The sequence below is a fragment of the Aquarana catesbeiana genome, linkage group LG04 (assembly GCF_042186555.1).
Source record: "Aquarana catesbeiana isolate 2022-GZ linkage group LG04, ASM4218655v1, whole genome shotgun sequence".
Classification (NCBI taxonomy): Eukaryota; Metazoa; Chordata; class Amphibia; order Anura; family Ranidae; genus Aquarana; species Aquarana catesbeiana.
Genome location: NC_133327.1, coordinates 198139150 through 198153119, shown reverse-complemented (window position 1 = coordinate 198153119; position 13970 = coordinate 198139150). Strand labels below are relative to the sequence as shown.

General features: G+C 39.9%; 1 protein-coding gene across 3 annotated transcripts in view; it reads left to right on the top strand.

Annotated features, from left to right (window-relative positions):
- VEPH1 (ventricular zone expressed PH domain containing 1) overlaps positions 1-13970 on the top strand; it is a 675925-nt gene that overhangs the window by 218341 nt on the left and 443614 nt on the right. For 2 of the 3 annotated variants that reach the window (XM_073626082.1, XM_073626083.1), the window contains exon 6: positions 7883-8092. In XM_073626082.1, the coding sequence (XP_073482183.1) occupies positions 7883-8092 (210 nt within the window). The remainder of the gene's footprint in view (positions 1-7882; positions 8093-13970) is intronic. The other variant, XM_073626085.1, reaches the window with a different exon arrangement.

Here is a 13970-nt window from a genome sequence, read left to right as displayed (position 1 = left end):
TAAGAGGTCAATCTCCCTAAATGGGCAAAGATAGCAATAAAAACTGACAGGTGTTCTAATCTCTCTACAGGCTTAAAGTATAACTAAAGGCAACATTTTTTTTTAGTTTTGGACAGAGTGGAGAGGGATTAGAGCCCCTGTCAGTTTTTATTGCTGTCTGTGCCCCTCTTAAGGACATTCACCCACTCTATTTGTCCAGTTTACCATTATCATTGAAAGTAAAAAGAAAATCCCAACTTTTGGGTTGTCCCCAGAAAAGTAATAGATGGGAAATCTTCCAATGGGGATACTAGTTCTGGTGAGCTGGGGTTCCCCAAAAAAAATCATTTAATTTGCAGAGATATCCTCTCACTTCCTGTTTGGCTATGGGACATTAAGTGAAGGGAAATCTCCACAATGGGACAGAGATGGCAAAAAAAAATCTGACAGGGGTTATTACCCTCCCTTACTCTATCCAAAATAAAAAAAAAAAAGTTTTGCCCATAGTTCTACTTTAATGCTTTTTTTACTATCTAAATATACTGTATATAGAATAAAATAACTCATTATGCCCACTAGATGGAGTTGAGGAGCATAAGAATTATATATTGTACATGTCTGTAATAACAGGTACTATGTAACAATGCTAGAAAATGCTAGATGGAATTAGCAAATGTATGTAACCAATGTTTAGATATATTTGCAAATTCCCCTAGTGATCTCCAGAATTATTACAATGTATGTTCTATTAGCTTGTCATCTACATCTAGTGGCCATAATGTGGTATTTTACTGCATCAAAGAATAAAATAACATTTGTTTAGAAAAGAAAACACCCTAAACACATTTGTTTTTGCCCAATTTGCACAGAAAGGATGTACATTTATATATTTTCTGGATAAAATGGCTATGCTCATTTTTTATAAATAGACCCCTAAGGTGTATTTGGACCAGCACAGTTTGCCCAGATTGCATTGGCACAGATTGCAGTGAAGGAAGCATATGAGAATTAGATTTTGGGACTTGGATATACCTGTATAACACATTGGGATGTATTGTTTTATGTGGTTATTACTAGAATTTGGATTTCATTTGTTGTTGCAGTGATTGGTCTCCATTGTATGCATATCTGCAAATGTGTTTTTTTATGTTAAATATATGATAACAGAAATTGTGCCTGTCTCTGTATGCAGTGTAGCAGAGTGGCATGTTTGCTGCCACTACCCCCTCCCTGTCGCTGATTGCTAAGGACGATGTCAGCTTCACAGCTGACAGGCTCCTGGAAACCAGTGATGCTGCAGTGGCTGGAGCTTGATGGGGAAGCTGAGACACTAGTTTAACATGGTACATGAATCTGTCCCCCGCACTGACATTTGTCATGTAGAGGCATATTAGACATTCTTTATCTTTATGAATTCCCCTGATTGTGTTTTTATCAGTGAGCACGTTTTTGGAAAATGATTGACACCCTTTTTTTATTCACATGTTTTTTATTGTTGGATCACATATGTAGTATTTATTGGTGGTAAACAAATATTATTAAGGTAAGAGACTATAAAGAATAGCGCTGCACAATTAGTACTTTTGCTCCACCTTATGACAGCCACAGCTATCATAACTCTCATCCCCAAGGCGCCGGAAGTACAGCGCTAGCTGTACTTTCTGTTATTAATGAAACTAGAATGTTTACATTACATGGCAGTGATCCAGACCTAGAACAATTATCAATGGAGGTAATTTCTTTGTACATAGCTCAAGACAGAAACATTTTTTTCTAGGAGTTTTGCTTTAATGTGGTAACTGTTTGGTTGGTTTGCCCCTCACTACCAGTGACATGACAGGGACACAAACAGAAAAAACAAACTTATTGTCTTGTTTTTATTGCTGCCTGTGCCTTGTTTGGGGACATTTTCCCTTATTCCCTGCCCAGGTGAGTTACAGGATGTAAAGGCAATCTGTCCAATGGTAACAAAGACAACAGTAAAGCTCCTTCTCCATTCTATCCAAAGCTTTATAAGAAAAGATTTATTTGAATATAAGATTGGAATGCTAGGTAGTACATGCTACCCTCATACCTGCATTGCATTTCTTTTTTTCCTCAGCCCTTTAGATTTTGCAGCATAGTTTTTTGAAGTGTCCGGAATCAGCCTCTAATGGTTCTTTTTCAGTTCAAAAGTTTCCAGGGGGTGGACACAGCTCCACAATCCAGCCACTCCTTCACTCCCTCCCTCTGGAGGACATGTGGGTGTGTTTGGTGAAGAAGGCTGCTATCTAGAGCAAGCACGTTCTTCACATGCCTCTGTTTCCATGGCAGCTTGTCCCCAGCTAAAACCCGGAAGCAAGAGCAGTGTGATACAAGTGAAGTCCTCACCTTTCACTGCCTGTTATCTGCACGCTCTCCTCTGCAAGACTCCAACACCTCTCCCCTGGGCTATGATGTTCCTTCCTGTGTCCTCTGAATTCCCTCCACCCCTCCCCTCACTCATTCAAAGTTCATGTCAGCGTCTCGTCCAGTCGATAGAGGAGGGGGGAGAGTCACTGAAAACTTCTCATGTATAGAAATGAATGCTGGTGAGCTCTCTACACATAGCATAGTGTTATATCAGTAGAGGAGACATGGTAAGGAGCATAGAGACCTGTGCCCTGTGTCTGTTCTCTGAAATGAACACAGCGCTATGTGTAGAGAGCATACCTGTGTACAGTACATAGGAGAGGGAGACTGACAACTCCCCCACATCTAAAGTGACCACGATATGTCCCCAGAGTCTCCTTTATTGTACATACAAGTCATCCCTTTGTCACTGATCCCATCCCTCCCACCACCATCCCTCTGATGTCATCCCCCATCCCCTGTACTCCTATACAGTCCCATCATCCCCATCCCTGTACTCCTATAGTCCCATCATCCCCGTCCCCTGTACTCTTATACAGTTCCATCATCCCCTTCCCCTGTACTCCTATACAATCCCATCATCCCCATCCCCTGTACTCCTATACAGTCCCATCATCCCCATCCCCTGTACTCCTATACAGTCCCATCATCCCCATCCCTGTACTCCTATACAATCCCATCATCCCCTGTACTCATATACAATTTCATCATCCCCATCCCCTGTACTCCTATACAGTCCCGTCATCCTCATCCCCTATACTACTATACAGTCCCATCATCCCCATCCCCTGTACTCTTATACAATCCCATCAAACCATGACTCTGTATGGCATGTGATGGAGCTGTACGGCATGTGATAGCACTGTACGGCATATGATGACTCAGTATGGCATGTGATGGCACTGTATGGCATGTGATGACTGTATGGCATGTGATGGCTCTGTCCGGCATGTGATGGCTCTGTCCGGCATGTGATGGCTCTGTCCAGGATGTGATGGCACTGTACGGCATGTGATGACTCTGTACGGCATGTAATGGCACTGTACGACATGTGATGGCATTGTACAGCATGTGATAGCTCTGTACGATTTGTGATGGCACTGTACGGCATGCGATGACACTGTACGGCATGTGATGACTCTGTACAGCACGTGATGGCACTGTATGGCATGTGATGGCTCTGTATGGCATGTGATGGCTCTGTATGGCATGTAATGACTCTGTACGGCATGTGATGGCTCTGTATGGCATATGATCCTGTAATACTCTATTCACAATGAAGGGAACATTCTTGCTATAGGGCTACTAGGTAATACACCAATTATGGGGGAACAAAGCTATGTCCGTGTCCGAGGAGCTCTGTGCTTCAGTATGAAAATACAAGTAGTTGTGAATGGAAAGTTTCATTGTCTTATATAAAAATTCAGATAGTCAATAAAAGGATTCATTCACAATGTTAGCTCTGATTTTATTTAATTTTACTATACCAGTAATGCATGGAATGCATGTGTGCTGTCACATCCATATGTGTATTCTGCTTTACAAATATATTGTTTTCACTCTGGTAGATAGTAATATGTAGAGGACATTTATATACACAGAACTAGCAGTGACTTCTCCTACTTTAGTCACTGAAGTGCTGATATCTCTGCCGATTCTTCTGAACATTGGAACAGACTGAAGAGGAGGAGGGAGGAGGGAGAAGGGAGGGAGGAGCAGCTACGCTCTGTGAAGTGTCAGGAGCGGGCAGAGAGAGGACATCAAGCAAAATGACAGGAAAGTGGGTGGATCCAGACTCCAGAGCCAGACCATTGTCGGTATTACACTGTATGAAAGTCTGTAGACCATCCCACAGGCATTTAGCTTGATTTTAACAGAATGGGGGCACATCTGAGAGTGCTGGAAAGATTTGTAGATATCAGCAGCTCACATAGAATAGATGTAACCAAAAAAAGAAAACCCATACTTCTCTTTTAATGCAATCTTAATTCAGTACAGCAGGTGGGGCATATAGTATGGAGCTCCTTCACACAACCTCCATTGAGCTGTGGTGATCTGCACATCAGACATGAACACTCTCCATGTTTTATGTCCTTAACATATTTTGTTGTTATATAAGCGTCAGAAAAAATCCAATAAGGTATTTTATACCAGTCATTCAAAGCTGCATGTTTAAAATGGTTTCTGAGAAAAGGGTACAGTGGAATAGAGCCTTGTATAACTGAAACTGGTATGGTACTGAGTGGGTATATTGCATCTGCTACATATTATGGATGTACATAACATATGGTGTTATCATGCTTTAAAATTAAATCAACCTTTACATACCTTTTTGTTTTGTGATTAAAAAATCTTAATATTTTCAGTAATTCTTGGAATATAAGCACAAATGCTTTTTATTTAATAGAAGACACATGGGAATGTCATGCTTTGCATTAATAATGAGATGGTATAAATTGTGAAAATGGAGCATTCAGCAACATAATAACAATGTAGACTTCAAAATCTTTTTAACTTGAAACATGTATTTTTCTCAAGCTATGTGTAATCACAGGATAATGTATACAAATGAAAGCCATTTACTTTGGCATGGGCTCATTTTATCACTTAATACAGTAAGGTGATTATGTAAGCAGAAGGCATGGTTCCTTCATGTGGCTACATAACATTTAACATATTGTAAACTGTGCCTGATTCCTACTGAAATATTTGCCAATTGACAGTCATTTAGATTGTTGTAGCGTTTACTTACTGGAAGTTTATAAAGCTTAGAAAGAAATCTTGTGTTATTCTATTGTACAGACTAAATCAGGAAGGTTGCAGTCATTTTTTTTTTCCTAGCAATTTATGTGCTCTGGGTAGAACAGCATTTTTTGCTGTGAAACACAACCTGGTTCCAGATTGGCAAAGGAATAAGACAATATTGTGTTCTCTCATTTAATCTGAAAATATACCAGAGAAAAGTTGAACTGGAGGAAGATGATAGAAGTTTGCAGACTGGTGGAAGTAATGCAAACAATCTTCGATATGCTGATGACACTACAATCATAGCATAAGGTGCATAAGGAAAATGCATAAGTTCTCAAGGGCCTCATAGCAAAAATTACAGCACAGAATGAAAAAAAAGATTATATCTAAATATCGAGAAAACTAAGGTTATGATAGCAGGGATGACAGCAAAATTCAGGGTTGATGGTACAGTAAATACATAGGAATGCATCCTTGGATTAAATATTAACAACAAAGGGTCCACTCCCGTGGCACTTGGAAGTACAAAAATGAAAGACCTAGTGGTCAAGAGCATGGCATACATAGCCCAGGGCAGAGAGAGTTTTTTAACCATTTTGCTGCTAGCATTAGTAGAGAGATAGGAAAATACATTGCATTTATTTGTTTTAAACTTTTTACGGCTAGGTTCACACTGATGCAGCAGCAGGTCCCAGCAGGGATCTGCTGCATCCCTGTACACTGATTCAGGTATGAATCAGGTCCAAATGTTTGCCTGAATTTGCGCCTGAATCGGACCAGAAGACGCACAGGACCCTTTTCCAATGCGGACGGTGGCCGCCTCGGTGCTGTGTAAACCGGCTCCATTGAGACTTCAGCCTTAGAAAGCATATAAGAAAAAGTAAAAAGGGATTAAAAGGAATACTGTTTTGTTTTGTACACATACAGTACCTTGCAAAATATTCACCCCCCCTTGGCATTTTTCGTGTTTTGTTTTTGCCTCACAACCTGGAATTAACATGGATTGTTTGAGGATTTGCATCATTTAATTTACAACAACAAATAGGACAAAATAACAGAAAAAGTAAATGTGCATAACTATTCACCCCCCTAAAGTCAATACTTTGTAGAGCCACCTTTTGTGGCTATCATAGCTCCAAGTCGCTTTAGATAAGTCTCTATGAGCTTTCCACATCTTACCACTGGGATTTTTGCCCATTCCTCCTTGTAAAACTGCTCCAGCTCCTTCAAGTTGGATGGTTTGCGCTTGTGAACAGCAATCTTTAAGTCTGACCACAGATTTTCTATTGGATTGAGGTCTGGGCTTTGACTAGGCCATTCCAACACATTTACATGTTTCCCCTCAAACCACTCAAGTGTTTAGCAGTGTGTTTGGGGTCATTGTCCTGCTGGAAGGTGAACCTCCATCCTAGCCTCAAATCACACACAGAGTGGTACAGGTTTTGCTCAAGAATATCCCTGTATTTAGCACCATCCATCTTTCCCTCAACTCTGACCAGTTTCCCAGTCCCGACTGCTGAAAAACATTCCCACAGCATGATGCTGGCACCACCATGTTTCACTGTGGGGATGGTGTTCTTTGGGTGATATGATGTGTTGAGTTTGCGCCAGACATAGCGTTTTCTTTGATGTCCAAAAAGTTAAATTTTAGTCTCATCAGACCAGAGCACCTTCCTATATACATTTTGGGAGTCTCCCACATGCCTTTTTGCAAACTCAAAACGTGCTATTTTGTTTTTTGCTGATGGCTTTCTTCCGGCCACTCTGGCATAAAGCCCAACTCTATGGAGCGTACGGCTTATTGTCGTCCTATGTACAGATACTCCAGTCTCTGCTGCTGAACTCTGCAGCTCCTCCAGGGTTACCTTAGGTCTCTGTGCTGCCTCTCCGATTAATGCCCTCCTTGCCCGGTCTGTGAGTTTTGGTGTGTGTCCGTATCTTGGCAGGTTTGCTGTTGTGCCATGTTCTTTCCATTTGGTTATGATAGATTTGATGGTGCTCCTATGGATCATCAAAGATTTGGATATTTGTTTATAACCTAACCCTGACTTGTACTTCTCAACAACATTGTCCCTTACTTGCTTGGAGAGTTCCTTGGTCTTCATTGCAGTGTTTGGTTAGTGGTGCCTCTTGCTTAGGTGTTGCAGCCTCTGGGGCCTTCCAAAAAGGTGTGTATATGTAATGACAGATCATGTGACACAAAGATTGCACGCAGGTGGACATCATTTCACTAATTATGTGACTTCTGAAGTTAACTGGTTGCACTAGAGCTTTTCATGGGCTTCAATACAAAGGGGGTGAATACATACACACATGATGCCAATTATCATTTTTTTATTTCTGAAAAATAGTTTTATGTATATATTTTTCTCATTTTACTTCACCAACTTAGACTATTGTGTTCTGATCCATAACATATAATTCAGATTAAAAAAACATTGAACTAAAGGCTGTAATGTAACGAAATAGGTAAAAGCCAAGGGGGGTGAATACTTTTGCAAGGCACTGTAGCTGATAGATAAACAGAAGCAGTTATGGTTAGGCACCTCAATGTCATATGCCAGGGGGCAATTTCCCTATTCTGTGCTGCGTCTAGTTATGCACCCTTATTGTATATTTCCAAAGTGATTAATTATGTTTTTATGATCTGAAATATGAATATTTTAAAAGCTTAAGAATAAATAGGCATAAATATCACATTGTATAAAATATTATGATGGTTTTGAAAAAAATATTTTATTTGTATTTTTTTGTCTTTTGATAGGTATTAACAGAGACTGTCCCCTTTCTTATGGAATATTTATCTGATCCCAGTTATAATGATATCATCCTTAACATACTCCTGGATATATCATCATATGAACCTCTAACACTAACTGGATCTCTTTCCACATTAAAGGAAGTCGGTGAACATTTCCCAGGACTTATTGGACAGATAGCAAAGATTTATGGAGCAGTGGGTCATGTGAATGAGGTATGTAGCTTCCGACTGTATATTGTAATTTCCAACTTAGCTAGTGTTTATCATATCCTTATCTTTAGTATTGCAGCAATAGTACTGCTATTGGCATTTCATTACAAAATTAGGTCAAATGTTATAAGACAATGAAAGTTCGTGGTTGGTATGATGAAAACCAGATACTTAATGTAATCTTGGAAATTAAGCAATATTAATGATCCAATACCTACAACATAATTGCAAAATTACTATCATAGTTCAAAAAAAAGTTATCTTTATATTTAGTAGTTTTGTAACTTTCATTTCTGGGAAGTATTCATTAAGCAAATGTTCAATTAATTTCATATTATGTTCCCATGTTATAAAGGGACCTAGGGTCTAAAACCAAAAAAATGTATTGAAAGAGCTAATCACAACTTCACAGATATGTACTATATGTAAATGTCTTCTCATTACGTATATAGAAATTTAGCATTGATTAACCACTTCAGCCCCAGAAGGATTTACCCACTTCCTGACCAGACCATTTTTTGCGATACGGCACTGTGTTGCTTTAAAGCGGGGTTCCACCCAAATTTTGAACAATATCTGTATGTATTCTCTTCCTTGCCTAGATGCTGACATGCCGTTTAAAAAAATTTAAATCGCCGTAATTACCTTTTATTTTTCTATTCTTCTTTGCACTTCCTGGTTCTCCTCCCGTGGGAGTAGGCGTGTTTCTAGCCTCTCCCAGACTCCTGGGAGCTAGTCTCAGGCTTCCCAGGATGCCACTGAGCATGTGCGGGAATGAGCGGTGAATGCTGGGAGCACAGCATTCACCACATCCAGGAAATAAATGCTTGTGGGCTTCAAATGCCCACAATGAAGATGGAAACCGCCTGCAGTGAATAATATAAGTTATTCTTTCCGACGAAATCTGACACAGGCGGACATATTACACACAATATGTGAGTATGTAATGCTGAGAAGAAAAGTTTGTGAATTAACTCAAAAAAAAAAAAAACAATAGATAGGTGGACCCCCGCTTTAACTAACTAATTGCGCGGTCGTGTGACGTTGTACCCAAACAAAATTGATGTACTTTTTTCCCACAAATAGAGATTTCTTTGGGTGGCATTTGATCACCTCTGCGGTCTTTATTTTTTGCGCTATAAAGAAAAAAAAAGAGCAAAATGTTAGAAAAAAACAATATTTTATACTTTTTGCTATAATAAATATCCAAAAAAAAAAATCGAAAAAAAATGAATTTCTTCCTTAGTTTAGGCCAATATGTATTCTTCCACATATTTTTGGTAAAAAAAATCCCAATTAGGGTATATTGATTGGTTTGCGCAAAAGTTATCGCGTCTACAAAATAGGGGATAGATTTATGGCATTTTTATTATTATTTTTTTTTACTAGTAATGCTGGTGATCTGCAATTTTTAGCAGGACTTCGACATTGTGGCAGACAGATCGGACACTTTTGACACTTTTTTGGGACCAGTGACAGTTATACAGCGATCAGTGCTATAAAAATGGAATGATTACTGTATAAATGACACTGGCAGGGAAGGGGTTAACACCAGGGGCGATCAAAGGGTTAAATGTTCCCTAGAGAGGTCTTTTATAACTGTGAGGGGAGTGGACTGACAGGGAGTAGAGAGAGATCGCTGTTCCTAATCACTAGGAACATACAATCTCACTCTACTCCCCTTTGTTTACACTGGCAGATCCCCATTCTGCCTCTCTGTGGAGCGATCGTGGGTGACCTGCTGATTGGCTCCCCCGCTAGCGAATTGGCAACCACAGATCACCATGCATGCGCACGACGTACAATGAAGGCAATTCGTGCAGGAGAGCTAACCTGCCACAGTACAACAAAAATTACTGTTCACAGTTTTTTTCCATTGGATTTGTAGACAGGAAGCCATCCGTGTGTTTGTAAATATCAGTCTCAATATACCCCTTTATTCAGTCATGAATATTAAAAGCTCTCTTATCTAAAATGACATTAAAGTAGAACTAAAGAAAATACTTTTTTTTTTACATTTTAGATAGAATAAGGGTGGGTTATAACCCCTGTCAGGTTTTGTTTTGTTGCCTGTGTATCATAGTGAAGATTTTCTTTCATTTCCTGTCCCATAACCATACCAGGAGGTGAAAAGAAATCCTTTATAATGAGGGAATCTCTGGTTGTCACCAGGGTCACCCACTGGAAGATTTATGCTCTATTCCTGTTTTGGGGACAACTCAAAATTTGGGATTTTATTTTACTTTCACAGTGATAATAGTAAACAGAACAATTAGACCAAGGTCAGAACTTCTCACCAAGAGACCTCGACTGTGCCTGCGCTTTCCTGCCCTATTCATAGAAGTTGTACTACAGCTTCTATAAATGGAACATGATCTCTGAATGGAGAGGGCAAAGCTATCGATCATCCACTTTTCCCCCATTCAGAGATCATGTTCCATTCATATTGATGGCAGATTGGGCAGGAAAGGAGGCTTAGCTTGATGAGAGCTTCTGACAGCCCACTAGTTCCACACCCGGAAGATTACAGTGGTGGGGTGATTTAGGTTACAGCAAGGTTTCTACTGAAAAGGCAGAAGAATCTGGACCAGGACCACATCATACTAACTGTAAGATACGGCCCTTGTGCTGGTTCTTCTGAATTTAATTTTAGCTTAACTTAGGCTTTAACCACTTCAGCCCGGAAGATTTGACTGCTGAATGACCGGGCCATTTTTTGCGATTTGGCACTGTGTCGCTTTCAGTACCGTGTCCCCCCGCTGTGTCCGCAGGCTGTGTCCTCCGCCCGATGCCTCTGTGTGCAGGACTACATTCCCTGCGAGCGTCGCGACTCATGGGGGCGGAGGCCAGTGGCAAATTCAAAAAATAGAAAATTCATAACACATACAGTACACTGTAATCTTACAGATTTTTGGTAAAAAAAATCGCAATAAGCATATATTGATTGGTTTGCGCAAAAGTTATAGCGTCTACAAAATAGGGGATAATTTTATGGCATTTCTATTATTAATTTTTTTTATTAGTAATGGCGGCGATCTGCGATTTTTATCATGACTGCGACATTATGGCGGACACAACGGACACTTTTGAAACTATTTTTGGACCATTGTCATTTATACAGCGATCAGTGCTATAAAAATGCACTGATTACTGTGTAAATGACACTGGCAGGGAAGGGGTTAACCACTAGGGGACGATGAAGGGGTTAAGTGTGTCCTAGGGAGTGATTCTAACTGTGGGGGGGAGGGGCTACCTCGGACATGACGGCGATCACTGCTCCCGATCACAGGGAGCAGTAGATCTCTGTCATTACACAAGGAAGAATGGGGTAATGCCTTGTTTACATAGGCACTTCCCAGTTTTACCTCTCCACACATCGAGTTTCTGGGACCTGCAGGCACGCTCCCATGGCATGCGGTGGTCACGCGCGTGCCCGAAAGGTGGCAAATTTAAAGGGATGTACCTGTACACCCATTTGTCTGCCTGTGCCATTCTGCTAACGTACATCTGTGTGCGACTGTCGGGAAGCGGTTAAAGTGTTTCTAAACCCACAACAGTAAAATCAGTCTGTATATGCAGTAAAGCAAGTTTGCTATACTCACTGTTGAAGCTAGGGGGTTAATCCTCTGCATTGTGTTAAAAGGCTGTACAATCCTGTCTTCTCTGATCCTCCCCTCCTTACATTGTTCCCTAATAATTTTCTGATAACACAGAGTCTATGGAGACAGTCTGCATATGCTCAGTTGTTGTGTATTGCTAGAGAGGTTTTTTTCTTGGGAGAATGCATGTGATTAGCACAAGGCCAATCAGCACTGTCCAGACAGAGGGGTCTTGCAGTCTCGGAAACAGTCAGAAATCTCCTCCTACAAGCTTTAACCAGTGCTTGGCTGGATACAGATAGAAATCATAAGACTGCTCTAACTGTTGATGAGATAAGGTATTTAGCAGTTTATATTTACTAAAACTATTGCATTTCCATATTCTGTGGGAGGCCAGATATATTGAATGCAGGGTCCTGGGTTTAGTAACACTTTAACCACTTAAGGACAGAGCCTCATTTTGAGATTTGGTGTTTAAATCAGGGTTTTTTGCTAGAAAATTACTTAGAACCCCCAAACATTATATATATTTTTTTCTAACACCCTAGAGAATAAAATGGTGGTCGTAATACTTTCTGTTACACCGTATTTGTGCAGCGGTCTTACAAGCGCACTTTTTTTGGAGAAAATACACTTTTTTGAATTAAAAAATAATACAACAGTAAAATGAGCTCAATTTTTTTTATATTGTGAAAGATAATGTTACGCCGAGTAAATTGATACCCAACATGTCATGCTTCAAAATTGTGCCCGCTCGTGGAATGGCGACAAACTTTTACCCTCAAAAATCTCCATAGGTGGTGTTTAAAAAAATTCTACAGGTTGCATGTTTTAAGTTACAGAGGAGGTTATTGCTCTCGCTCTAACGATCGCGGTGATGCCTCACATGTGTGGTTTGAACACCGTTTTCATATGCAGGCGCTGCTCTCGTCGGGACGTGGTGCGTTAAAAAATTTTATTTTTTTCTTAATAATTTTATTTTTTAATTTTACACTGTTCTTTTATGAAAAAAATTGTGTCACTTTTATTCCTATTACAAGGAATGTAAATAGTCAGCTCAATACCACAGACCAAGAAGGATCCGATCGCCTCTGCCACTACCGACGGCTGTGGTAAGCGGCAGGGGGCATCGGAGCACAGCGGGAGGGCCCTCTCCCGCCACCAATAAAAGTGATCTCGTGGCGAATCCGCTGAAGAGACCACTTTTATCTGAAAGCCAACCGCCCGCTGAAGAAGAGGATACAGTGGTTATGGCAGCTAGCTGTCATGACAACGATATTCGTCTTCAAACAGCCGATGTATAACAACGGCTCGACAAGTGGTTAAGCTTTCGTAAATAAGTTTTGCATACCTTTTACTGGTTTAACGTTTTCACTGTCAAAGCCATTTTTTGCACACATGTTGAAAAAATCATTTTAGGTCTGAAGATTACATAAAACTCCCAAAACATTATATATTTTTTGAAAGCAGACACCCTAGAGAACAAAATAGTGGTAGTTGTAATTTTTTTATGTCACACGATATTACTGCAAAGGTCTAGGTTTAGGACAAGAAACACAATAAATTACCTAATTTTTTGGTAAAATATAAAAGAGCAGGTGATATTGCATATCAAACCTTAAATTTGAGTGGGCCCGTGAAACTTTAATACCCTATATTTTTCATAGGTGACACTTTAACAGCCCCCTATAGGTCATCAATTTAGTGTTGTGGAGCATGTGTGGTGCTAGAAATATTGCTCTCACTCCGGCGTGCACGGCAATATGTAACGTGTATCTCAATTGATGTTTATAATGAGTAGGCGCCCCTGACGTGTGTGTTTATGTTTGTATGTGCGTATACATGGAGGGGGGATTTTATGTGCTTGGGTGTAACTTAAATTTTTTAAAATGTAAGAAAAAGTCCTCTATGTGAATATTTTTTAGTGACATGTTCTCTCTAATGAGACATGTGGGGTATAAAAGACAGTGGATGTCTCCCCTGTGCCCCACTGAATGAAATAGAGTGCACATCGCTCTGCATTACATTCTCTCCTGATCATACTGGCTGGGGAAACTATGTGTGTGTATATACACACACACACACACATCCATATAGATACAAACAAAATGCATACAGATAAATATCCAGAAAATGTAAAATTGGCTGCTGTAGATAATATTAGACTTCTTGGAAAAAAACTAAAAACTGCATAATGCTCCTTAGTGGAAAAACATTTTTGAAATGGTGGATTTCTCATTATCTGGATTAAAGTGCAATAAAGTGGACTGAGTTTGTCTTTT